Consider the following 27,017-nt stretch of genomic DNA (forward strand, 5'->3'; position numbering starts at 1 on the left):
ATTAAAATAAAACCCAAACAAGATCAGAACGCAAACGCCGAGCGGGTTATATTTGGAACAAGGTCTGCTTTTGCTGAATACAAAATTTCTCCCAAACTGTTGCCGGCTGCCGGATCACAGCGAAGCGGCCGTTACGCTCGGAAAGACGAGGCGCTTGGCTTGCCTCCGTTGGTCCGACCCGACGATCACCCGCATCAAGAACCTTCAGCTGCCGCTCCGGCCTACGTTCACCACCGCTGAAGTCGGGAGTCCTACCGAGGGAGAAGGAAGCGACGTACCGTGTTGTACATAATTCATCTAACAGCTCCAGGTCAAAGGAAAAGTTTAGCTTTGACCTGCAGTTCAATTCAGCTCTCAGTTCACTTCACGACTCATTTACAGACGGAAGATTGATGAAAAAGCGACGGGGACGTCTGTAAATATATCCTGCTGGTTTCAGTCCGTCTGAAAAATACCTGTCCTCTGTTTTTGTCCACCAAAATGTCGGGTTCATATAAATGGTTTTAAACACGGACGACTTATTCTCAATGTCGATCAATCTGTGGAATAATAAACTTATCAACTGTTTGGTAGATAAAACGTTGGAAAATGATTTGTTTAAATGGTCCCTCACAGCGATGACATCAAATATCTGGTTTTGTCTGCAGCCAGCCGAATACTGGGTTTAGGACGCCGATGTCAACATTAGGAAGTACAAAAAGAATCCATATATTCAGACACTTGTGACACATATGTAATGAAGACAGGATGTTTATATCAAACTGAACCGTTTTTAAATGGCCACAAGCATCTTTTTTTCTGCATTATGTTCTGTAAAAGAAAAGTTCATATATCGGACAACATACAGAGTTTCACTTCTCCAATTCTGGGACCAAATAATAATTTGTCTGGTGAACGTTACTCGAGTTGATAACAACTATATTCGTGACGTGACTGTAACCCACGGCGACGTCATCGGTTGGTTCGTTAACTGTCGTTTTGAAGCCTCGACGTCCATATTTGGTTATAATCCAAACAAATTTCATGATATCAAACATTGATATATTATTTATGGTTTTTAAGTTTTTTTTTAAATTTGATCTATTAGACATTTATGACTGTATTGTAGTTTTTATCTGCCATTTGATGGAATCAGGATGAAGCCGTAACGCAGGTTGTAAAATTGTGTTTCCGTGGAAATGAACTCGACCAAAAACTTCATTAGCTTCACTACACTTCATCTCCGTCGTTTCCTACTCGCAAAACGATCAAATCTGAAAGATCAATGAAGAATTAGAAGAATAAGCCGAGTGGATAAACAGGTTGTTGAAATGCAGCCGAGCGTGAGGATCTCAGTTCATCCTGCAGATCACCGTGGAAACGCAACGTCCTCCCCTCTGCTGTGAAAGCATGCGGAGTTCATCTCACGTCCACGCCTCCCCCCGCCTTCCTCCCACGCCTCCCCCCGCCCCCCCGCTTCTATCGACAAAGCCCAAAGTGCAGAACGACCGCCACGTCTCGGCGTATCGCACCGACGGAGCGCCAATCGTGGTGTAAATATTCGGCCTGACACACAAACAGCGTGAAGCGTTTAATCACCGGGGAGCGAACGAGGCGACAGACGGCCGTGAAAACACGCTCCCGTGTTTTAGTAGGAAGTTGCCGCTCCTGAAGGGACGCGTGACTCGGCGACACCAAACGACGCTGAAGATCAACCTTGGTCACGGCGCGGAGGTCTGACAACCGCCAACCGCCTCCACGATAACTGGATCAAACCGATGAGAGCGTTTTCAGTCTCAGCTTCAGTCTCAACTTTGAAAAACAACAACAAACCGAGCGGAGCGGCGACGGAGAAACGAGGATGACGGGTTGTAATTACAGCCGCTCGACTCCAAACCAAACTAGTAAGAATCTAAAATGTAAATTTAATCGGCGTTAGAAGTTTTACTGGAGCCGATTCAGCGTGTTAGACCGACGGGAGTTTTGTCAGTTATTCGTTTATAAAACGAAGAAAAAAAAATGCTTAGTGCCGAATTTTGACACAAACATTTATGATCCATAAATAGCGAGAGACTCGACTTCACAAAAAAAATAGACAATACGTTCCAACGCTGAAAGCACATGAATGGGACGACATTTTCTAGCTTTAAGAAAACAGCAGCGCGTACGAGCTTAAAACCAAATGAGCTGCACGTCGCCGACGGCTCGGACCGGCTAACATGGACGCCGGAGAGAAAAGCACGAACGGGTGAGGCCTCGTAGTTTTAGACAAAAGAGTCTGATGGGGACATCACGTCAGGAAAAACAGCTGGGTGTCGCTCCAGTGGGAGAAATGATACAAGCCCCTCCCACCCTTCAAGCCCCTCCCACCTTCCTGTGCTGCATTAATGAGGATATTCTGCGGGTGGAGAGCTTCTTCCACAACTTCCTCTCCGTGTATTTCTCCTGTCTGCTTTAATGCTGAGGATTGATGAATAGGTACATTTATAGCAACATCTAATCCCACGTGATGCCTCCCGTGTGACATTTATCCAGCGCCGCTGCCGTTACACGGTCAGTAAACATTGACATTTATCTCTGTATCTACATTCGCCTCGCGCACACACACGACGACGCTTTTTCTTTTTTGGGTGTCGTCTCCAAAACTCGGAGCCAACCGGGTCACTCGGGAGATCAAAACCGTTCGGCAGACGTCGCCGACTGGAAAAGCAGATCTTTAAATTTGATGATTCGTCTTCAAAGAGAATTATAATTTAGGACAGCTAAGGCTCAATCATCTCCTCTCTGATCCCTCTAACTGCCTCTCCTGCTGGATCTATACTGCATGCTCAGTGAATCAGAGCCCGGCTGGCTAACTTAAATTTGTATTTTAAAAATAATTTTAAAAAAACTTCGCCCCTCATATCGGCTCATCCTCGTCCAGGCGTCGAGCTCCGGGACCCGCAGGGCATCAATTTACCAACACGCCGGATGTAGTCTGTCCCCGGTGCCATTAAACCGGGATGAGAGTCTGCGTGATGAGGATGTCAGATAAAAGAGAGGCGGGGGGGGGGGGGGGCATGAGTGTGACCGAGGTTATCAAGCAGCCACCTTCCATCACAGACATTATTGAATCATGAGTCATTAAAGTCGATGCCTCCTATCCGGGCAGGGCAGGAAGTTTGTCCAAACTTATTTTCAAAATAAAACACCCATGTGCAAACTCCTGGCAAAAAAACAACAAAAAAATACACTTCACTTCAACAGCATCTTTCAGTTCGGACGAGAAATGCGTTCTCCTCCGGCTGCAGACATGATATGGGAAGTCGTTTCGCAATAAACAGGAGGATGGATGTTTGTAATGACTGAAACACAGAACACCGTCTCTGAAGGCTGCAGCACAAAGCAGCAAATGACAACAATAAACAGCAAAAAAGAAGCCGTTTAACTACGTTTAACTACGACAGAAGCACAGAAATCAAGGAAACGTGACCAAATAAGGAAGTGAGATAAAGCATTTCTACGTCCGACACACCGCCGGTGGAATATGAAGCCGGACAAAATCTCACCTCTCAACCGGTGACGGGTCCAAACCCAGCCTGACGCCAGACATCAATCCCGACTCAGAGAGGATGTCCCGGTAATTAGAAAGTGATATTTTTGGCCCGTGTGAACCGGGGACACGTCCTGAAGGTGAGTAATTGGTATCATTGAGCGAACAGTGGGACAGGATGAGTCAGGGATCGAGATCTATTAGTGGCCACTAATCAGCGTCTCACACTGGGCTCTGGGAGGCAGCCAGCTGGACGGCTCGGCTCGGCTCGGCCACAAAAAACAGCCCAAAACAGCAGCTGTGATGTGCAGCGTGTATCTGCAGCGTGTATCTGCAGCGTGTATCAGCAGCGTGTTGACGACACAAACGGTTAAATCTGAGTTTTTTTGTGATTTTCTCTGTCGCTCTTCTCAACTCATTTTTAAAAAAGGGAAAAAGTCTTCAGTATTAAAATATGCACACACAAAAAAAAAAAAAAACGGAGCTGCAACTGGGGCAACACCCGAAGTCTTTGAAATCTGGAGAGCATGATTCATTTATAAAATAAATACTGGGACAGAACACCAGCAGCTTTTGTGTGTAAATATCAATGACGGAGCCAAATCACTGCAGCAACAAAGACAAATCAAATATGAGACCTGTTTCAGAGGAGAAAACATCCTGCAGGCTTTTTGTGTTTTAAAACAACACGACAAGAATGCAGAAAATACTCATCAGGTAACATGACTTAGATATAATAGAGAATTTAATGTAGTATGTAGAATACCAAAAATAAAAAATAAATGATTTTTAAAGAGAAAATCCAGTTGGATTTTTATAGGAAAGGAATTAAATAAAATAACAGGTTAATTTAAACAATCATTTAAAGCTGAATCAGTGCAGTAATGTTCCTTCGCTGCTTTAGGATGAAGTTAGGGTTAGCCTGTGGTGCAGTCATATTTCCACTATAGTGGGCGGGGCATAAGAGTCCGCGGCGATCAAATCAAATCCAAAACTCCTCAGCTCATCCAAACATCACTTCTGGCTCCAAAATACCAAGATGGCGATGGCCTCTGAACTCCAGGCTTCAGAACAGTCGTTTTTTTGGGGGCCAGCCCCTAGTGGCCCTCGGTGGTACTGCACTTTAGGCACTTCTGTATTGGCTTCACTTTTGAGACCTGGAGACTACGTCCACTTTGATATGCTGTGTATAGTTCTGGTATGGGAAAAGAGTGCAAAGATAAATCGGTTGACTGCTCCTTTAAACAGTGTTGAATCACAAAAACAAAATATATATGTCAGACTTTGAGATATGAGGCGTCACATCATCGCTCCCAAAGCTGGATTCCTGTCAGTCTCTCTTCCTGTCGGGCCAAAAAAATACAATAATATACAGATTTATATCCATAGTTTTTTCCTCAGTTCATTCCAGGTGTTCGAGCAGAAATGAGATTTATTATAATTTGTAGTTCATAAGCAGCTGGCGTTCTCGATAAAAAACAAATTTACTGAAACCGAAACGGCGTCCCGTCGACAAACTGCAGATGGTGCGCGAGCACGGCCGACATTAGCTGCTTCCTAAACCGGCAGCGTGTTGGATCGGTGCTCGTAAGTCAACTGGTGTGGGAGGACCGGAGTGGGCGGGGCAATTAACGAGGCCCGACGGGCTCCGAGGAGAAAGTGAAGCAGGAGGGGAAAATCCACTCAGCTGAGGAGGCTGTTTGAAAGTCTGTCTGTGTGAGTTCCTGCAGTAACGTCTGCCTCGGCATAATATGCATATTTCACAATTTCAAAGCTTATAGCTGCTGATAGTGAAATCCCACCACCAGCCGCTTATACAAATAATGCACAAATCCAGAAATAACCAGGCGCCCTGATATCCCAAAACTCATCCCGACATTTTACCAGGAATGTATTTACCTGCCGTCACGAAGAGTCTTTCATCTGTCGACACAAAACCAAACACGCAGGATTCACTTTAAACCGCCGCTCGCCGAGACGCTCGCCAGCTTCCAGCAGCGTTTCCCAGAGTTTCCGATCCATTTCAGCAATTTTCATTTATTTCTTTATTTGTTTTAATTTGTCCGAGAGAACGACGCCATCAACGCGGCGTAAAAAGACGCGTTTTCGTCCGGTTCGGGTGGAGCTCAGCTACGTGAATCAACGTTACTCAACACGAGTAGCTCTCAAAAGGTTGGAAACCGCCAGCAGCTCCTTAAATCTCTCCGTGAGGTTCACGAGGGGAAAAATCTGTTGTTTGTTTGTTTTTTTGTAAAAAGTTGAAACTCTCGAAACACACGCAACGATTCAGTCGAGCGCCTCTGCAGCTCCGTCCGGCATCGCTAATGGAAGCCGACTCGCACAGACTGCAGTCTACCTCCGTCTCTGCTTGTTATCCCTGATCTGGTGTCCCCCGGCTCCTCTCAGCCGGCGGCGCTGCCAGCTCCGAGCCCGCCGATACCACCATACTGGTGTTGTTGTAGGTCAGCCTTCCCTCTGGGGGGCAGTGTGTGTGTGGGGGGGGGGGGGGGGGGAGTAAACACAATACGTTTAGCGAGAGGTCGTGCACCCGGACGCCTCCTCCCTCTCCTCCGTCTCCTCCCCTTACATATTCCTCCTGCCGTGACATGCAGCTCAATGAGTTTGACAGATGCACCGCCGGCCGCTGACAGCGGTCCTGTTGCCATGCGGCGGCCCCCCCGTCGCCGTGCGGCGCTGCAGCAGCTCCACTGAGTGCATGCGGTTGCATGTGAGGACTTTATAGGCCGCACTACATTTTGCGGAGGGCTCTTATGCAAAGGCAGCAATTACACAGCTGGTCTGGAAGCCAGGAGGCGCTCGCAGGTAATGGTGTACGTGGACAGGAGGAACGACGGCTGCAGAGGAGCAGACGGCCGCTGAGGAATACTACAAATGAAGAGAAGGTCGGGGTGTCGACACACTCGGGTTTCAGCTGCGAGATGAAGGCTTACCGAAACCAACGTGGTGTTCGTCCGTCTCCCTCCCTGAATATACATCTCACACACGAGGTTACACTTTTAAAAAGGGAGGCGCCGACCTGAAACAGCTGCTGCTGTCGTTTTAAACCAACTCAAACAGGAGGAAACAAACACATCTGTTCAGGACCTGTTTTCATCTGTGGATTAACCACATCAGGTGCATGGGATTGAGTGGGATGGAGTCAAAGTAAACTACAGTGTGTGTGTGTGTGTGTGTGTGTGTGTGTGTGTGTGTGTGTGTGTGTGTGTGTGTGTGTGTGTGTGTGTGTGTGTGTGTGTGTGTGTGTGTGTGTGTGTGTGTGTTCATGTGCCTCAACGATGGTCTTTAATTGTTCTCGGACAACAATGAAGCTTTATTTTCAGACTGCAGGTGAATCAGATCTGATTGTCTGCAGGCTATTTGCAAGGCGAGCAGATCAGATTTATCTCCATGGGTTGCTACGGTAACAACATGCGCGTAGCTAATGCTGGCGATGCGTATTTTCCAACGCAAAAAGCAAATAGCCAGCGGACAGTTGATCGGAACGAGGCTAAAATATATATATCAGGCTAGCAGGCGGAAACATAATGCGGGAAATGCAAAGATGAAATTAACGAGTGAGAAGATAAATTATGACTGATTATTTAGAGATCTTTTGACACGCTTATTTTAAATAAACCAACCAACCAATGAGTGTTCGTGGTGACATCACGGTGCGTTCTGCTCTGTAATATTTCAGGCTGCTTCGGGGGGGAATATGAATTCTGCAACTATTGCACTGGAATAAAAGTATGAAAAAAAAGAAATAAAAAAATCTTTGCTTGCAAATGAAAAACATGGCGTGTGGCTGTAAATCAATCCACCAATAGAAACGCTCGTCTCCAGCTCAGGCCCCGCCCACTACGTCCAACTCGCAGCCAAAAAGTCTTGTTTGACCAAAACTAACAAAACTGTCAAAGCAAATTTGTTTGCAATTAAAATAATTTAATTCTCGGTTTAAATATTTGTACTTTCGAACTTGATTTTTGATTCCAGTGTGAGAAATTGACCTTTTTGTTGTTGTTGTTGTTGTTGTTGTTGCTTCACAAAAATACCTTATGAAGCCAGGAGGAAGCATTTTGTTTGTCAACATAAACAAAGTCCCAATAATAAGCAGCTTTGATCTGCTGTGTGAAGAGTGTCAGAGGTTTTGGAAATTTGCACAGTAAACGTTTCCCAGTTTGGATGCTGTGATTTAATGATGACATAAAGAGCGTATAGGACGCCAAACAACGAGCACCGAGACGCCGCGGCTGTTTCTAGAGCTCCATTTTAAAACAGCAGGATTTGTTTCTGATCTCGCAGCTATTTGTCAGACGGCCTCTTGACTCTTCGGTGAGATCAAAGGGAAATCAGAAGGAGAGCGTCAGCAGTGACTCAGATTAAAACTTCATTCGCTCTGCTCTTCCCCTCTCCGGGCCGGCGCCCAACTTAATTCCCAAAAACTCCCCGAACCGAGCGAGAGGCGCCGGCGGTGTGGAGATGAACGCGGAGATACCCGACCGGCATCAAAGGGAACTCTGAAGCTGAAGTGTTCTGAGTCGCTAGAAAAGAAAAGAGAGGAATAAAAAAAAAACCCACGAGAGTGGAACATCCTCGGAGGTTTGGGGTCTCGGCGGACAAAACTTGACGCGCCTGGAAACGACTCGGTGACAAACAGAAATGAATTTGAGCAGAAGGAAATCATCAGCGCCCTGAGCAGGCTGGAGAGTGGATGAGTATTAATGTGGCTCTCTGGAGAGATGATATAAAGAGTTGGAGGAGGGGGGGGGGGTGGAGGGTGTTTAATGTGCCTCTTAAGATCACAGGAGGGGGGGGGGTCTGTGTCCCACCTCCTCCAGGTGAAGGTCGGCCCAGGTGAGCCGGACGTCTCTCCGCCTGCCTGCCGCATACTTTTCTTCTCTAAATGACAAACACTGCTCAGTTTCTCCTGTCTGTCCTCCCTCCTCCTCCTCTTCTCCCCCCTCCTCCTCCTCTTCTCCCCCCTCCTCCTCCCCTCCTCCTCCTCCTCCTCTTCTCCCCCCTCCTCCTCCCTCTCCTCCCCTCCTCCTCCTCCTCCTCCTCTTCTCCCCCCTCCTCCTCCTCCCTCTCCTCCCCTCCTCCTCCTCCTTCTCCTCCATATTTTGTGGGTTTTTTTGGTTCTCTTGGGGCGATGCAAAAGAAGCCGGATAATCTTGGTGCATGCAGCCTTTTCTTTTTTTTTTTTTGCGAGATGTGTTCTGCAGAGTGTGAGTGGCTGGATCACTACGGCGACACCCCCCACCCCCTCTCTCCTCCCCCCTCTCCTTCCCCCCAAAACCCTTCTATACTGGTGCAGAGTGTGGCAGTAAAAAAGGAAGGAATGAATGAACGAAGCTTTACCTGGGCTGGTGTCCTGTGCAGGTTTGGTGTCCCCCTCTTGGCCAAGGTGCTACATGGCACTGGTGTGTGTGTGTGTGTGTGTGTGTGTGTGTGTGTGTGTGTGTGTGTGTGTGTGTGTGTGTGTGTGTGTGTGTGTGTGTGTGTGTGTGTGTGTGTGATGGAGGACGGAGATGAAGAGAGAGAGAGAAGTGAGTGGTGCTGAGGAGACGGGGGAGAGTGCACAGTGCTGTAGAGAAGATTGGAGGCAGAAACTCGGTGGAGACAGACAGTGCATCTCTCTCTCTCTCTCTCTCTCTCTCCTCCAGTTCTCTCTCTCTCTCTCTCTCTCTCTCTCTCTCTCTCTCTCTCTCTCTCTCTCTCTCTCCCCCTCCCTCTCTCTCCTCTCTCTCTCTCTTTCTCTCTCTCCCTCCTCCCTCTCTCCCCTCTCTCCCCCCTCTCTGAGTATAATCCTCTCCAGTCTACGGGGACGAGCTGCAAACGAAGCAGCTGCATGTCTCTCTCGCCCCTCTTGTTGTGTATCCGGTCTCTTCATGAGCCCGGATCAGAATCAGCTCCCCGAGCCGCCGATAAGCCCAACGACTGTGAGAAAGCCGTCTTGCCCTCGGCGACTGCTACGACTCTACCCCCCCCCCCCATCCTCTTCAAGACACACCGCTCGCTCCGTGTCGCAGTGACTCCTTCGAGTGATCAGCTGTGCGTGTTTATTGTTCGTACGAGCGACTGAGGACCTCTCGGTTGTCGTTTTTTTTTTCACCGCCGCTTTTCGAGACGGCGCTCGTTTCTTTTCTTTCTTTTTTTTTTTTTACGGTTGCATTTGAAGTTTTGTGTTCTCGTTTCTGGCGATGAGGTTTGAGACGAGGCGCTATGCAAATGTTGCTGGTGACTCAGACTATCCTTTATCCCATCTGGGAAAAGTCTGGCGACAAATCAAAACAGGCTGCATCGCTGCACGTTGGAGGAGACGGAGAGCTGCCGACGGTTCACTCGTTACGTAATCAGTCGCGCATATCTGACATCTCGCAGCGTTTCATGTTCAGCTCGCTACTTTACAACATATTCAAACTGCTAATTCTCCACATTTTTTAACGTTAGATCCTCAGTCACGTCACAGAACGACGTATTCCTGCTCAACATTTGCTGTAACTGACGGTTTGGTTTTCGGTGCACTGTTGTGGCCGTTCGTGGGGAAAAAAACCCTTAAAGGTCCCAGAAAGTCTCACTTTGATTTCTTATTATAAAGCAGGTTTAGCTTCTATATAAACACTGTGAAAGTGTCAAAAAGCTCAATCCACGGAGAAATGAACGGTCCGTATTCAGCAACTGCACCATTTGGATAAGTTTGTGATGTCATAAACTTAGGCTGATGTCATCTGTCCGGTTCCCGACCTTTGTTGTGGAAGAAAACGCAGAACGTTCATTCTGTCAGCCAATCATATGTCATCATATATCATATTTCCAAGTCATTTTCCACAGTTTGACTCTTTGCACCTCCTTTTTCTCCTTATTCTTCTTCTGTCAATCAATGACACATAAGTGGAGAATTAGCACCACCGACTGTTTATCTTGCGGCGCTAACTTTGTTATTTCTGATATTTAACTGATCACAAAGATATCACACATGTTAATTTATTTATAGATGAAAATGATCCATCATGTTTGTTATTATTTCATCATATCTATCGTCTTTAATGCATTGGTCTTGAAATGTTTTTTTAATTGTGCTTTCTTTCCTTTTAATTTTGTCTTTAAATTGTTCTTAAATCTATTTTATTTTTCGGGTCTACAACTGTATGTCTTATTATTGACCCGTCAATCATCTCACAAGCACTTTTGAGAACTGCACCAAAAGGCATGAAAAGTGAGATATAAATTTGTTTATTATTGTTTTTCAATAAAGATTTCATGATCATGACAATCCAACTAAATTTCACAGGACCCAACGTGACATCTTGAAATTGCTTATTTTGTTTGACCAAAGCTTTGAAGTTAATTTCCAATCCAGATGGAATGAATATTCACGTTTCAAATTCTTTGGCATGCCGTAAACACAAATCATTATCATTTCAATAATTGCTTCTATTTATGACGTAAATCATCAGATTTTCACTCAGATGTCAACCAAACAATCAAACTTAATTCATAGAAGTTTCAGAAGCGAACATTTCCAATAAACCTTCCTCAGGTATTCGCAGAAAGACGTCCCGGGTCGGATTGGTTACCGAGATGAGCCGGTCGCGCATTAAGACATCATCTCCACTTCTGCTGCTGCGAATGTACAATACGACGGCAATTCCTGTCATTCACTCTCGCTGCGATTAACCGGAACAATCAGCGACATTACAGAACAAATTGGTTGTGATGTTAAGATGTGTTTATCTCCTGCAGCTGGACCGACACTTCCACACTGTGACAGCTACAGATCTCCACGCTGCTGCAGCGTGGGATCTGTGTGCATGTTTACACCAATTTCCTCTTGCTCCAATGCCCACTCAAACGCTCCCGATTCCTAATTTAGCCCGAGTGTTTGCTCTCCCACACACACACACACACACACACACACACACACACACACACACACACACACACACACACACACACACACACACACACACACACACACACACACAGCCTACAGTGTTCACATGATGCTGGTGACGCTCCCCAACATGTGAAACCACCCCGTGATGGCTGCAGGCGGGAAAAAAAAAAAAAAAATTAAAAAAAAAAGAACTTCTAGTGGATTATGAGCGTGTCAAATTGGCAGAATGTTCAAGTGTAACACAGATCACCGTCACGTTTACTCATCGCTGGTCAATTATCAAGATAGATAGCTGAAACACATAATAGCCCGCAACAACGCCTGGACCCTGTTTTCTGCTTAGTGCACAGAGAGAGGGAAGAAGAAGGATGGAGAGAAGGGGGGAGGAGGAAAGGAGGAGGAAGGAGGAAAGGAGAAGGGAGGAGGAAAGGAGGCGCTGGTGATGTTGTGACAGGGAGAAAATGCAACTTTCAGCACAGCTAAAATCAGATAGGGTGGACGGGGGATAAAAGGAAGGAGAGCGGCAAATAAAGCAAATAAATAAATAAATAAAATAGAGCCTGTGTGATTGCAGACTGCCTCTGGATGCAGGAGGAGGAGGCCCGGGTGGCAGAAATATGGAGGGAGAGGCAATACTTGTCATCCCAATGAAATCATTCTCCAAGGCTGCTGAGGAAAGCAAGAGGAGCACGGATGAGATCCTGCAGTCTCTGGATGTGTGTGTGTGTGTGTGTGTGTGTGTGTGTGTGTGTGTGTGTGTGTGTGTGTGTGTGTGTGTGTGTGTGTGTGTGTGTGTGTGTGTGTGTGTGTGTGTGTGTGTGTGTGTGTGTAACTGGTTTCTGTGGGAGACACGGTGCAGAAAAACAAGAGGAAAGAGAGAAAAAGTGCGACCAAAAAAACCCAAAACCAACGTGTTTGCTGATTATATGGCGTCTCAAAGTTAACATAAAAAAAAAACAACAACAACACGAGATTCAACAAACAGTCAAGCTCACTGGTCTGAAATAATCAGCCTTACAGTACCGGGGGAAGGGGGGGGGGGCGTCTGGACGAGACCGGTTTCATACAGAAAGTAAAAATTGAGCTCTGATCGTTTTTCTACGGCAGAAACACGATCGCACCAAAATACTAGAATTCAAAAGGTCTCCGTCCACGACACGGATGTATTAATAGAACTTGAACACAGCGTTACAACATGGCGGCCAATTTGCTCCACAGCTGAAGTGCATCTGCCAAAGCTGTTCTTCAGGCTTCCTCAGAGTCCAAACACTCGATTAAACGGGGCCTCCGGGTGCAGCCGCATGCGACACCGACAGACCCGACTGGAACCGACTCTTTTCACTCAAAAAGAGAGAACAGAAAACACCAACACAACCATGATGCTCCATCATCTCAGTCTATCAGGCAACCGGCAGCCGTGGTGGGAAACTACAGCGAGAAGAGGAAGAGGAAGAAAAACCACCATGAAAAGTAAGATGAAGACGACAAAGATTAAGAAGAAAAAGACGACGATGAAAACGACAAATAATAACACGAAGAAGGAGACGATGAAGAAGAAGATGGGGAAAAACAACAAGGAGTAAGAAGATGACGAAGGATGAAGAAGACGAAGACAAAAAGAAGATAAAGAAGATAAAAGCATAAAAAAATAAGTCATAAAGACCAAAAAATAATGTTTTGTAAAATCATCAAAGTTGATATTAAAGTGTTAAGACATGAAGATATATTTCACGGCTGCTTTTAACGTGACGTATCGTAGCGACCATCCGTCGGCCCTGATAGGAGCTGCACCAACACAGGTAGTCTGAAAGAGGAGGAGCACCTGATGATGACGCAGGTGAGCCGACCAATAGGGACGAAGCCGTGTGCTCCGTCGGCAGGTGAGCTTCAAGTGCAGCATCTTAGTGAATATTCTCCTCGGGGGGGAAACTCATCAATCAACCTCCTTCTAAACAATAAAACGTCACTTTTTCACCTCATAATATTTGCGTTTTGTGTGATAGTACTCATGACTAAATCCACAGTTCAAAAAAAGATATATTTACTAGCGAATTAATTGCACGAAAAAGACATGAAATAAGATCTAACGGGGAGTTTCACGGTTTGTTTTAAGGAACGGAAGTCAGATAAAATCTCATAATCGGCAGGTGAACATGAGAGATTATTCAAATAATCAACAATCTGAGTCTCAGGTCTCTTTACTCCTTCAAACCAAAGCAGAAGAAAAAGGGTGAGATGAGATGATGTCATTAAAAAAGAGTCAAAGCAGAGAAAACAACGAGGAGTTTCGTTTCAATTGTGGACATTTCAAGCAAAAATACTATTCAATAAGCGCCATGAACGATTCGACTATCAATCAACACAAATCGAGAGAAACGGAGACTCGCTTGCGCCGTAAACTTGGACCCAACAAACACCATGCAACTTCTAAAACTGCTGAAATGAGACGTTTTTTTTAGTTTTGTGTTTTTAGTTTCACTTTGCCCTGCACGTCCAACATCAAACTCACTTCATCTGGTCATTGATTATTGGTCAGTGGATGCTTCGTCTGCTCGGTGCTTCACTCTACTGATTGTGCGTAGCCGTGTTAGACTGATGATCTGCTAGCTCTACCTGCACCTCGTCTTCTTTTATTTTGAAGGAGTTCCACTCAGAACTTTTTGTACATTTCGTACACTTCGGAGGCTTCTTCTTCTACTCGTGTTGTTTAATGGCGGCTGGCAGACAAGCTTTTGGGTGCATTACTGCCACCTTCTGACAGGAGTAATGTATTACAACTAGGTCAGCTCAAATGATCACAATCAGGGATTATGTAATAACCGTTAAAGGCCTGTTTAAATTCATCTTTAACGTTATCTTATTCTCCCCAACATCTGTTCTCTTTACATGTAGTCTGAAAAAAGAAAAATATACCGAGAGCTCCAGTAACTGTATCGTTTCTGGGTCACACATCTCGACTCAATGTCACGTCTTAAATCTACTAGTATGCGATTTAAGTTACGAACTGGACTCCGTATCGCTGCTATACAATCCTGTAATTGAAGCAAATGAGACCTGATGTCCGTCGTGGTGTCGAAGCTGCTCTGCAAAACACATCCGGCACCAACGATTCATAGTGAACGTACGAAACAACTTGTGCTGCTGTGACTGCAGCCCAAACCAATCGTACACAGATAAACCTGCTGCCAACAACAAACACACGGACAGGGATCTTCTTTGACTCAGACCTTTTCTCTACCTGAGACTGTGTGTGTGTGTGTGTGTGTGTGTGTGTGTGTGTGTGTGTGTGTGTGTGTGTGTGTGTGTGTGTGTGTGTGTGTGTGTGTGTGTGTGTGTGTGTGTGTGTGTGTGTGTGTGTGTGTGTGTGTGTGTTGGGAGCAGTGCCCTGATGTGTGACAGTAATGCCATCTGATATGCTGCTCTCTACCAGAGATGTCACTGAAACAAGCTTATCGCGGACAAAACGTTACAGCTGTTGAGAAAAGACAAATATAAAAAACTGGAGATGAATATCTGAGTCTTTCAGGGACCGTTGTCATATTAAGCGTCTGAATTTCATACTGTACTCGAAGTGCCAGAGTGTGCGACAGCGTCGGGGGGGAAGAGACCTTCAGGTAACCTCCTCATCACACATTTTCTCACACACACACACACACACACACACACACACACACACACACACACACACACACACACAGCAAAAATCCCCATGAATTCTCAAAAGCATCTTAAAGCTGCAACAAAGGGCTTTTTTTTTTAAGGCGTGCCTTCTACACGCTTTTATGTAGCTCGACAGAAACAGTCACCCAGAGATTTTCTCTGAAAAAAGACTGAACAAGGTTAAAGGAAAGTGATGGAAAGATGAAAAAAAAAAAGACTGCTCTCAGATTCACCCTCGTCCTCCGAGGGAGATGCGAGACCTCGACAAGCCGCCCGGCTGCTCTGTCCAATGAGCGTGGGTGTAGTGGGTGGGGGTCGGGGGGAGGGGGGTGTTTCAAACTTCAGCAAATATACACAACCGATGGGACTGTGGACCTGCTTCAAAGGAACCTTTTAAATCCAACGGTGGATTCTTGTCTCGAGCGACACGAGAGATGCGCACGTTTTCTGCGAGCTTTAATGAAATAATCACCGATATCTTGCGAGAAGGTAAATGTTAATAGACTCTTTTTCACACGACGGACATTTTGACCTTGTAAAGCAGCAAGAGCACAGGTGGAGTTAATAACATTAACGACGGCTCCATTACTCTCAGCGCAGGAACAGCAGCCGTCCTTTAATGTTATTAGTTACACCTGAGCTATTTAAGCCCAAATCTCTGCTGTGAGAAAAAAAGACATGGTCTGTCGGTTGGTGAAACGAAACAAGGTCCCCGGTGGGAGTTAAAGAGGCATTTCACCAATTTTTCATGTCAAAGTCAATTTGCGAGTCACAGTCAGCGCTAATCGGCAAATGAAAGCAGTGGCGGTTTCTACTGTGACCCGGCGGGAGCTCTGGAAAGTACGAGATGGTACGAAGCCCGTCTGGCTGATTGAGAGGGAAACACTGCGTCCACGCAACACCCAGCTGTCCTGCAGAAGATGCAGCCCAATGCGACTGTACGGCTCAGTCAAATGCATGGAAGCAATGCTTCCTCAGTAGAGGTGGGAGTATTCATAAGGCCTCACGATGCGATTACAACCCACCATGGCCCCTAAACGCCTCACATGCAGACTAGCAGATGCTCCACTCTATGACGGCCTCCTAAAGGCTTCAAATGCACACTAGTGGAAGACAATATCATTTACAGACGCTCCCTAAACGTCTCGTATGTAGTCACTCAGATCCTACACAACTTAAAGATGTTGAATTAACACGCAACATGCAGTCTTTTGGTAGACGCTATAATTTACAGATGTTCTGTAAAACGCCGTAGATGCAGACTATTGGTGGACACCGAGAAGCTCTCGTCTCCACTCTGTTCCTCCAGCAGGCCAGTATGTGTCCAAAAATCAAGCTTGAACTGAGTGAAATAAAGTGTTCTAATGTGAGATTTGTCCGTTAAAACGGTGATTTTATCTACCAGGACACATCTTAATCCTCCGTGTCAGTCCATGTCTGTGGAAACGTGGAGCTGTAACTTTGTGTGATTATGTTCTGTCACTGCGTCGATGCCGAATCCTCCGAGTTCACGTTCTGCTGCATCTTAGAATTTGAAAGATTTTCACACCTTTATTCCTTACAGCTTATTTTGTAATATGAATTCTGTATTTCTACCGAAAACCTAAAATAATTGCACTGTGACTCTCCCGGCCAGCAGAAATCCCTCCACATAATATTATCCACCGCTGTGCAGTGCTTTGCCATCTAATAAGCCTTCAGACTCACAGAAGTGTGACTTAGAACTGGACTTCCAGCGCTCAGCGACCAGCGCAGTGCCCTGAATTTCTTTTTTAAACACAGCTCCCCCATTGAGGGCGGAAAGAGATCCCAAATAAGCAGAAATAACTCAAGAATAAATCACAGCTGCATTTTAACATGTGCCGTTGCAGTTGCTGTTCATTTGTCTGGTTTTCTTTTGGTTTGTCTGGAAAATGCTGTGAATAACATAACAAAGGTCCAAGACCTATTTCCACTGTGGTTTTCCTCTCTCATATCGTACTACTATTAAATCCATAAAAGAAATAAGGCTTTAGTTCCCCCAAAATCCTACAAAAGAATAGTCTGAGATACTGAGGGGCTTAAACATTAAGTACCACAATGAGATGCAGCTGCATGGCTCGAGCTGTTTGCCAGTGTGAGCTCCTGGATTCAAATCTAATCCTCGGTCTACAGAATGACATCGCGAGTATTTACTTTGGCCCGTGATGTCAGAATTCACCTCTTTTTCTCGTTCTCTTGTTTGCTGAGCCTTTCTGCACAATAACTCAGAAAAAATGTAAAGCACCAAAGGAGTAGAAGTCCTCCTCCAACATGGTGCAGCACACACTCATCCACACACTGAAACATGGAGGACCACGAGCGCTGCAGCTCCTCTGCTGTGAACAGTAATGTCCCTGCAGGGATCCACAATGAAGCCACTGGACAATTATAACCAACCCGTGTGTGTCGATGCGTCAGCTGATTATTTAAAAAAAAAAAAAAAGTTAAACCTTGAAAGATAATAAATAATCAATTGCAGAAACGGTGATAGATTGCATTGTTTATTGTCCAATCCAATCACTAAACGCAAAGGATGAGAACACGTCTCCGCCCACGTTATCAGACCTCGAGGTCATTATCAGCACTTTGTGTCCAGAAACCGTCAATCGGAGAAGAAAAGAAAAAACACGGGAACGTCTGCAGCTCAGAAAAATGTGACGCCGTGTTTTGCAATTAAGCTGATTTATAACAGAAAAAGCGAAGCGGCGTCTCTTCTTCCTGTTTTATTTCTGACCATTTTTCTTCCAAGCACGCAGCTTTCTGGAGGCGGAAGACAACAGCGCTGATGACACCGACTCCCACAGGAAACATAAAAGGCAGACTTTTTAATCGGATTCTCCTATTTTTCAGTGTCAGATTGTTTGTTGTTTTGTTTGTTTTTTCAAAATGTGCCCTTTTCATCTGCAGGCCTATCCCGTATCGTTTGTCTTTGTACACAGAAGGATTTGACAGCTGCTTTTTAAAAAGGAAAAGAAATCTTGTGGAACAGAGCTCCATTGGGGATGCTGTAAAAACGGTCATTAGCATTCAATAACAAACATTGTCCCGTAAAAAATTACCCTCTATTCTACTTTATTAAATCCTCCCAAAGGGCTGGTGATCACGATCAACGATACTTTCTCCAATACCAATTTTATAAAATCTATTTTTGAAAATTACAATACACATTTTCCAATACAGGTTTTCTTGCATTGGCGCGGTTGTGCACCGTTGAATTCGTCCCCCACAGTCAGACTGTCAACACCGAGTTCCGCTGGGACCTTCTGAGACGTCTGAGGGGGAAACATTCGCTCCGAACCGCCTGAACTGTGCCTAGGTATCGAACCAAACACCAAGAGATTTTTTTCAATATTACATAGTAGTAAGGATCATTCCTACGTAGGCCTATCCTCTCACATCTCTGTGTCAAGTTTAAGGTACAACGTGACGGCTCTTAATAGGAAAAACAAGACATTAGTAAAGTATGTCGTCGTACCCGTCGGCGGGCAGAGAAGAGCTCGCAAGGGATAAAAGTCAGATGCACTCTGAGACCAAACCAGGTCACACAGGTACACATTTTAAAGTGCCTGGAAAGATGCACTGAGAGTGGCCGAGAAATAGTGAGGTGGGATTCAACATCCGTTTTTAAACCAGATGCAGCTCGCACAAAAACACGAGTGCATCCTTTATTCTGAACACAGTGTAGTACAAGTGTGATTCCTCTCCTGGTCATGACATCCCACTCAAACAGGGTAAACCTCGCAGACGAGGTTTGCAAAAGCTTTTCTAAGCTGTAGTCAGTTCTACAGGCTTCAATGAATAAATTGCAGTCTGCCAAGATTATCCTGGGTCAGCTGTACGGAGCCGGGAGGCCCAAATGAACTGAGATTTATTGTTAATAACGTTCTGCTTTGATGTGTCATAAATGTTTCATTGCTGCATGTGAAAGAGCAGACCAAGATGGTCAAGTTGTAGACGTCTGCTGGATAAAGATCCTGTCTTCCTCCGTTTGTGCACGTCTTCATCCCACAGCTCTCAACTTCAGGTGGAAGCTCCAAAGTGTCCGACTCGAAATATGACTACGTCTGTATAACTGACAAGTTCAGAGACGGTTCCTGATGCATGCAAAGAGAGCAGGGCAGCGCTGTAGCTTTCATGAGTACGTATTCCACGTTACGTCGCTTAATCAACATCATCACTGAGCTCCTCACGTTGTTGTGACCGCTGGTACGTGAACATTTGTGATTTCTTCCACGGACCTGAAACTGAAGCAGAGAAACATCCGATTTTGGATCAAATTTGTAGGGAACAGAAAGAAGTCGTAGAGAGCCCAAATCTGGTGAGTAGGGGTAGTTGAGTGTTCCTGAGCCCATGCAGTGATTTCCGCAACAGAATCGTGGCTGTTTTTAAAGAACCCTGTTGCCATGGCGCCACAGTTCAGGTGGTTCGCAGCGAATGTTTTCCCCTCAGACGCCTCAAAAGGTCCCAGTGGAACTCGGTATTGACAATCTAACTCTGGGGGACGAATTTAACGGTGACACAAAGAAAACCCAGCTGGTGTCTCCTGACCTGACGCGCCTTCTTCGGTCTTGGACGGTGTCGCCCGGCTTGTCGCTTCATCGCCGGAGACTTTCTGAAGCGCTTCAAGGGTCTCTGTTGACCATTTACAGAGTTTGACCCCAAAATCAGACGTTTCTCTGCTCCAGTTTCAGGTTCGCCGTGACATCACAAATGTCACAAAAACATGTGGACCTCAGGCGCTGATGTTGATCAAGAGACGATGTTTGGAATACTTCCTCATGCAGGTTGTCGCTTCCTCTCTTGTTCTACGAGCAGAGTTACTGCAGCTCGACTGTGTCCTTGAAGAGGAAACCGAGTCCCTGCCAGCTCCACAGGTTTTGCTCTCAGTCTGCACACCACTCAAAAAACAACCGTCACAGGAACTCCCTTCAAACAGGAGAATCTATTGCTCATAAAAACGGGGCGAGACACAAGCAGAGTCCCGACGACGCATCGAGTAGGTCTTTGAAAAAGTCAGGAAACAAACTAAAAGACACTTGATTGTGGAGTTTGTTGTTGTTATTGGACAACGCAGTGTTGAAGGAGAATATAGATGCAGAGTCAGTCTAAAAGTCTCGGTGTAATTACGGTCCAAAAAGCGCACTTACTGGGTCATTTCCTGTTTGTGTAAAATGGCAAAGTATTGATTTGTTTCATTTTGAAACAGTTTAAAAGAAGATTTTCCAACTGAAGAAGTAGGAAACTGTAATTACAAATTACTGTGGAAATAAAATCCCAGAGACACAATGATTACTGGAGCCCACGACAGTCATAGAAATTATATGTGGGATGCTTCATTTTTATGTGATATTGTGTCTATTATGTAAATGTAGAGCTGCAGGGATTAGTCGATTCATTGAGAAGTACCTTGACAGAAAATTAATCACCAATTATTTTGATGACCAGGTAATTGTTTGTCTTTTTTTTTTACCTAAATAATAAAGTTTTGAAGAACTAAATGTCATAGAAGAGTCCATTTTTTGGGCTTTTATTATCAAGCAAGCCAAATGAGAGAATTTGTACAGAACTATTAACTGTGTATTAATTGTAATGTTTCAATAAAACTAGACCTCACAAGTTTTGCGTTAATCTACAAAAAATTTAAAGGAATATCTGTCATTATTTCCAGACAGTTTATTGATGATTCATTAATTGTAAAGAAGTAAAAATAAATACATAAATAATCGATAATGACGGTAATACATAGCTGCAGTTAAAGAAAAAGTCAATCCCACAATAAAGATGAGGTGGAAACTCTTTAAGTACCTTCATAGAGATTTAACTTTTTAAATTATGAAAATCATTTCCAGACATCCTCTCTAAATGATAAAGCCTTTGGCGTCCAAAAAAAAAGCTGCAGTCTCTTCGCTTCAGACCAAATTTCTGGAAAATGTTGTTTTTGACTTATAAAATAAGTTAAAGGAGGAAACATGAAGGAGGAAACAGCAGCCGAGTCTCTGAATGTCGGCGTGCACGGCGGCTCTCGGGAGAAACAGACATCCACCGAGTCAATATTACAGTCGGCTCACCTTCACCTGGTGGCTCCGTGGCAACCGCATCAATCAGCCCTGTGATGTCGGCCCCCTCGGCTCTGCAGCTCCACCCCCCCTCTCTGCCCTTCATCTCCTCCTCCTCCTCCCTTTCTCTGTCTGTCTCCCTTCTCCTTCCAGATGTCAACAAGTTTGATCAGGCTGACGTGGGAAAACTGCTGTTTGACTGCTGCTCCTCAGCTCTCTGACACATTCCTCCATCCCGTCTCCTCTCCTTCTCTTTTGCTCCCCAGTCACTTCTGATTCCAGCACGCTTGATCTGCAGCAGCAGCAGCAGCACCACCTCCACCACCTCCACCCGCCCCTCTCCAACCCTCCTGGGGAGCCAAGGGAGGAGAGGGGAGGATAGGGGAGGCTCTGCCGTGTCGCCGAGGTGACATGACTCACACAAGTCACGCAGCACAAAGAGATAAGTTTGAGATGTTCAAGGGCGACTCTCTAGTCGCTGTTTCAAAACCTGCTCACTTCTGATTTAATCCTCTCAGCGATTTCCGAGTGAAGAGCACGCCGTATGTGACAGGCATCGTATCGAAACCGCTGAGTTTTAAGATAGTGTTTGAAAAAAAACTAAAAACTTCCAACGTGCCTCGAGAGACTGGAGTCGTTTCTGTCTCCGGCACAGATTTGCGCAGAGTGAAAGCGAAGAGAAGAAGAGAGGAGGGTATCGTGTAAATCAATACCGATTAAAGATAGCAAAGACCTCCATTTTGCACTCTGCCAGCCTGCAGTCAGCAGCAGCGCCGGCAGCTTGTGCCTCTCATGCATTATCATTAAATTCAAATCAGAGATAAGTGTCTTCTCTCCCAGAGATCATCCCGGTCATCTCGGAAAAACACTGAAGGTCATTTTAACGGCACTCGGCACCGTCGCCAAACAACCTCCGAACCACCTGGACGGGAAAATCTTCCATCTGACGCACATTGAAAATAATTTACGACTCATTTCTCAAGCTGTGATGAAGACGGTTGCCAGAAATGAACAAACAGCAGAAGGAAAATATTGTGTATGTTCGTCACTGTATGCCACAGCGGGTGCAACTCGGAAAACGGGTTAAAAGTCTTTCATCATTTGGTCTTCGAGGAGTCTGAAAATATCTTTATAAACAGTGTGAAGTGTTGTTTTGAATATTCTTCATGATAATTGTTCTCTTTCGTCTTGGCAATAACAAACAAAAGGTTTTCTAGACGAGTCGAAAAACTCATTTACATGCTTGTTGATTATGTATATTTTTCTTTTTGTCGACCTAAACCAACAAAGGATGAGTCCTACAAATGTGTATAGTCTGTGATTGTTCTGTTCGGCTGTATTGTTGGTTGGATTAGAAACACGTCGCTGAGCCGCACCGTAACACGGCGACAGGCTTCTTCATTATGGGAAAAAACAACAACTTTAGAAACAGACGACACCGTTGTAAACAATCTCCAGTTTCTGTTTGGCGAGTCGGGTACATTCATTGCTGGTTTTTGCGGGATTTGTTTACAAAGAAAAATAATAATAAGTTTGTCTTTGACCACTTAAGATGCTCTGAAATTTGTTTTTGTACCATAAGCGCAACGTATCTGCATCATTTTCTTTTTACGTCAACAAAAACAGTCTATTTTCAGTCAGAAAGTAACGTAAATGATAGCGGCTACGTTAGCCGTCTTTAGTCACGATGTAAATGGCAGAATTGGCATTTCAAAGAAAAACACTATTCAACACTCACTAGCAACGTGTTCTTCTTCACTTCCTTGTGTTGTTTCATGGCGGCTACAAAACAGCTTTTAGGTGCGTTACTGCCACCTTCTGGTACTACTACCAGTCGCCAGTAAAAACAAGGTAAATACGTTTTTACTTATTTATATCATAATGATTATTAAAAAATCTTGACTAGTAGTAGGATGGGCATTTCAAACTAAAATATTATTTAAAAGTAGCTCCGAACCCTTCGACTATTATTTGATTTTTAACGTGGAGTTCAAAACTGAACTTTCTGACGGTTGTAGTCGTGTTTTCACATTTCTTCTGTTCGCGTTGTGACATCTCGGTGTATTAGTGTGTTCACACCAAACGCAAAGCCAATTATTTCCGAATTTGGTCCGAACAAAAAAATCGTGACACTGTCCTACCTGCCAGTCTGATAGCAACGTGTTCTTCGGCTGGCTAACAGCTTTTAGGTGAATTAGCGCCACCTTCTGACGGGAGTAACGCATTACAACCAGGCGCCGGTAAAAATAGGGTAAGAAAGGAAAGACAATTTTTTTATAAATAATTTAACGACTTTGAATATTGGAAAATCAGGACCGATCCCTCGTAAATAGGTCAACTGATGAAGGGTTTCTCTCAGGATCACTGTGCAGTAGGTGATGCAAACACTGTGTTAAATGCAAATTTCTTCGCCTCCACAGTAAAACAAGGCAGAAAAACGCTGCTTTATATGCACCTCGCAGAATTTACAGATGTGTCACGGCTCCGGATGGCCGGCTGGCTTCCAGGGAATCTAACCATAAAATCTACGAGGACAGTAAAAGTTTAATTATTGGCCTTATAGCTGAGACCTCGTCAGGCATTTAGCTCTCAAGGCTTTTGGTCCCCCCCCCACCACCACCACCACCACCGCTCCCAGGATACAACTGACTTGAATGTGTTTACTAAGCACCTTTTGTTTTTGGTCCTTCCAGCTGCCTGTCGATAACACTGCCTGCACATTTAGAAAACCACAGCATTAACATCCCGCAAACCAGCAGCACTGTGTCTGCAGTCTCTCGTCCTCTCCGACCAACTGCAGCAGCACTCTGGAAACCCATCAATAGTCCTCTTTCACGCTGCCCCAGATGCCAGCCGGCGAGAGCCAGAACATCAACCGTCTCCCCGGGCAGTAAACAAGCGCCGCTGCCAGACGCAACCGACACCGGCAGAGACACACAACTCGGACCCCGTCGGGATCTGAGCTCGGGACGCATTTCAAATGGACCGCAAGCACTTCAAAACTCGTTATACAGTTCATTTACAAAGCTTTGCACTGAAATATAAAAAAAAAACAACACAGAAACAAAGATGCTCCGGCACTGGGAAAAAAAAAAAAAAAAAAAAAAGTGCTGCACTGTAACTCAGACAGGAAGTCACAATGATATTTTCAAGCAGGCAAAGAAGAAGATTTGTGAGAAAACACAAAAGACAGCAACACAGTGAAGAAGAGCAGGAGGGATGAGAGGGGGAGGAAGGGGGGAGGGGGAGGGGAAGGGGGAGGTAAACAGCGGTAGTTTCTCAGCACCCCCATCGCGTCAAAAAAAGGCACTCAAGTTAGAAAAATACCTGCAACTACAGAATGGACGGAGAGAGAGAGGACATGCCTGGGAAGGAGGAATTGCCCATTCTCCTCCTCGATGCACCTGTTTCCTGCTCCTCTACCGCGCCGACACTTTCCCTCCTAACGTCCGTACTCCTCTCGCCTCGTCTGTCTTCCCCATTCACTCTTCTTCTTTTCTTCTTCTTCTTCTGCTGCTGCTGCTGTTGTTGTTGTTGTTGTTGTTTTCTTCTTGCTTTTCCAGTTGTTTTTTTTGTTATCCGTTGCTTCTCGGAGCGTCCATGTCTCGGGGTTTTCCGGCCGAACTGTGTGTGTGTGTGTGTGTGTGTGTGTGTGTGTGTGTGTGTGTGTGTGTGTGTGTGTGTGTGTGTGTGTGTGATGGGGGATGCTCCGGTGTGTGTGTGTGTGTGGACAGGGGATGCTCCGGTGTGTGTGTGTGTGTGTGTGTGTGTGTGTGACGGTATGAGAGCACGCCGGAGTGCAGAGGCGCTCTAACCGTGTATTAGCACGGCCACTGAATAAACTCATCTTTTATGGATGCACAGCCCCAACCCCCCCCCCACCTCTCCCCCCTCTCCCCACCCCACCCCCCGCTCAGCTCCTCTTAAAGGGGCTGCGTCCCGCTCCCACACCGCCTTTGATCTCGTCATTACACGCACCGGATTTGAATCATGTGCTCACATGTCTGTGGGAACATACATGCTGCAGCGTGTGTGCTTCAGTAATTCAATAACACCGTGAGGGCTTAACACTCGTGTCTGAGGGCAGGAAGCGACTGATCGAAGGACGGAAATATATATATTTATTTTTATATATATATGTAGAGCCGGGAATGCAGATGTTTTTCACACACAAACTTAATGGTGGTGATGAATTATGAATATCAGGGAGCCGAGTGTGGCGTCGCACACGCTGATAGCAGATCATGGACAGCGCTGTGTGTGCATGTGTGATGAAACACTGCAGACACAGCTCATCTCCAAGTGTGTGTGTGTGTGTGTGTGTGTGTGTGTGTGTGTGTGTGTGTGTGTGTGTGTGTGTGTGTGTGTGTGTGTGTGTGTGTGTGTGTGTGTGTGTGTGTGTGTGTGTGTCTACCCGCAACAAAAGGATATTGGCAAAGTAGATTCTGGCCACGACCCGGTTGTAATTCAATCCAGAGTTGAAGGCCATGAATTAATGAGACAGTGTGTGTGTGTGTGTGTGTGTGTGTGTGTGTGTGTGTGTGTGTGTGTGTGTGTGTGTGTGTGTGTGTGTGTGTGTGTGTGTGTGTGTGTGTGGGGCCCTCAGGGTCACAGGGGGCTGTATGTCATGCACACTATGACACCTGATAATAGGATCTCCAGGGAGGAAATGTCCGGCCACAAAACAGCATCTCAGAGAGCGAGCGAACAAAAAAATGTCCCGGTCAGATAAATAATCAAAACAAACAGACGGAGAGACGACAATTTAAACATGTGAAGTTGTTAAAATGAAAAAAAAAAAAAAAAAAAAAAAAAGACTTTTTCACAGAGAAGATAGAAAAGTTAAGTCTGACGTCGACAGAATATCTTCGTAAAACAAATGAAAACCAAACGAAGCTGTGCAGAGCGGCCGGACGGCTCTGAAGCCCGTTCGCTGCTCGGTGGCCTGAACTGACTCTGGTGAATAAAACATGGCCATCAATTAAAGATGGCACTCACCGGACGCTCGCATCCTCCTCGCAAGCGTCTGTTCTTCTTCTTCTTCTTCTTCGCCCTTGAGTTATACACTTTGCATAACAAAAACACACACACACACACACACACACACACACACACACACACACACACACACACACACACACACACACACACACACACACACACACACACACAGGTGGGTAATAGAAAAAGTACAGCGGTCTGTCTGTCTGTCTGTCTGTCTGTCTGTCTGTCTGTCTGTCGGTCGGTCGGTCGGTCTGTCTGTCTGTCTGTCTGTCTGTCTGTCTGTCCGGCCTGAATGAAAATCTTTAAGCTCAGTAGTTCAACCGTCCGTCAGTAACGTGGACAGAGAGCCGAGCAGGAAACAGGAGGATTCTGGGTAATAAAACACCGCAGGTGAGAGGACAGGAGGCGACAGGTGGGACGGGGCCGACGGGCCGAGCGAGCGAAAGATGAAGCGGTGGAGACAGAAGGACAGAGACAGACGGAGACAGAAACACAAAAGCAGAGACGGACGGAGACGACAGGGTAATTCGCGGTTTGACCGGCGACGGGACGAGCAGCTGGTCTCCGGCGACGTCGCGCGAGCTGAATAACGAATCGGGGATGCGGTCGATTGTTGTTGTGGACGTGTACAGCAACATCACACGGAGCGGCGGCATTTACCCGGAGACAGATGTAAAGGACAGATGAAGACGACTTCAAAAGGACTGATGACGTTGATCAAGAGCCGCACTCGAACCGGCGTCCCGGCGAATCGCTGTATGTCGGGAGAGACGGGACGCCGGTTCGAGTGCGGCTCTTGATCAACGCTCGTTACCGTGAGCGCCGGTACGTGAACATCTGCGACGTCATCGAGAGCCAGCAGCTCCGG

The 27,017-nt window shown here is 45.7% G+C and overlaps 1 protein-coding gene across 9 annotated transcripts in view; it reads right to left on the reverse strand.

Moving 5' to 3' along the window:
- Positions 1–24,885, reverse strand: part of srcin1b (SRC kinase signaling inhibitor 1b) — an 81,924-nt gene extending 57,039 nt beyond the window's left edge. For 7 of the 9 annotated variants that reach the window (XM_069704460.1, XM_069704459.1, XM_069704467.1 and 4 more), the window contains exon 1: positions 24,511–24,885. In XM_069704460.1, coding sequence (XP_069560561.1) covers positions 24,511–24,532 — 22 coding nt within the window. In that variant the 5' untranslated portion in view covers positions 24,533–24,885. Of the gene's footprint in view, positions 1–8,869; positions 8,938–24,472 lie in introns of those variants that run through there. The other 2 variants (XM_069704463.1, XM_069704465.1) reach the window with 2 other exon arrangements.
- Between the last annotated feature and the right edge of the window lie 2,132 nt (positions 24,886–27,017).

Source organism: Brachyistius frenatus, unplaced genomic scaffold (genome assembly GCF_029030835.1).
Source record: "Brachyistius frenatus isolate BFR_SWC_R1_liver_20210118 unplaced genomic scaffold, ASM2903083v1 Contig_51, whole genome shotgun sequence".
NCBI lineage: Eukaryota > Metazoa > Chordata > Actinopteri > Embiotocidae > Brachyistius > Brachyistius frenatus.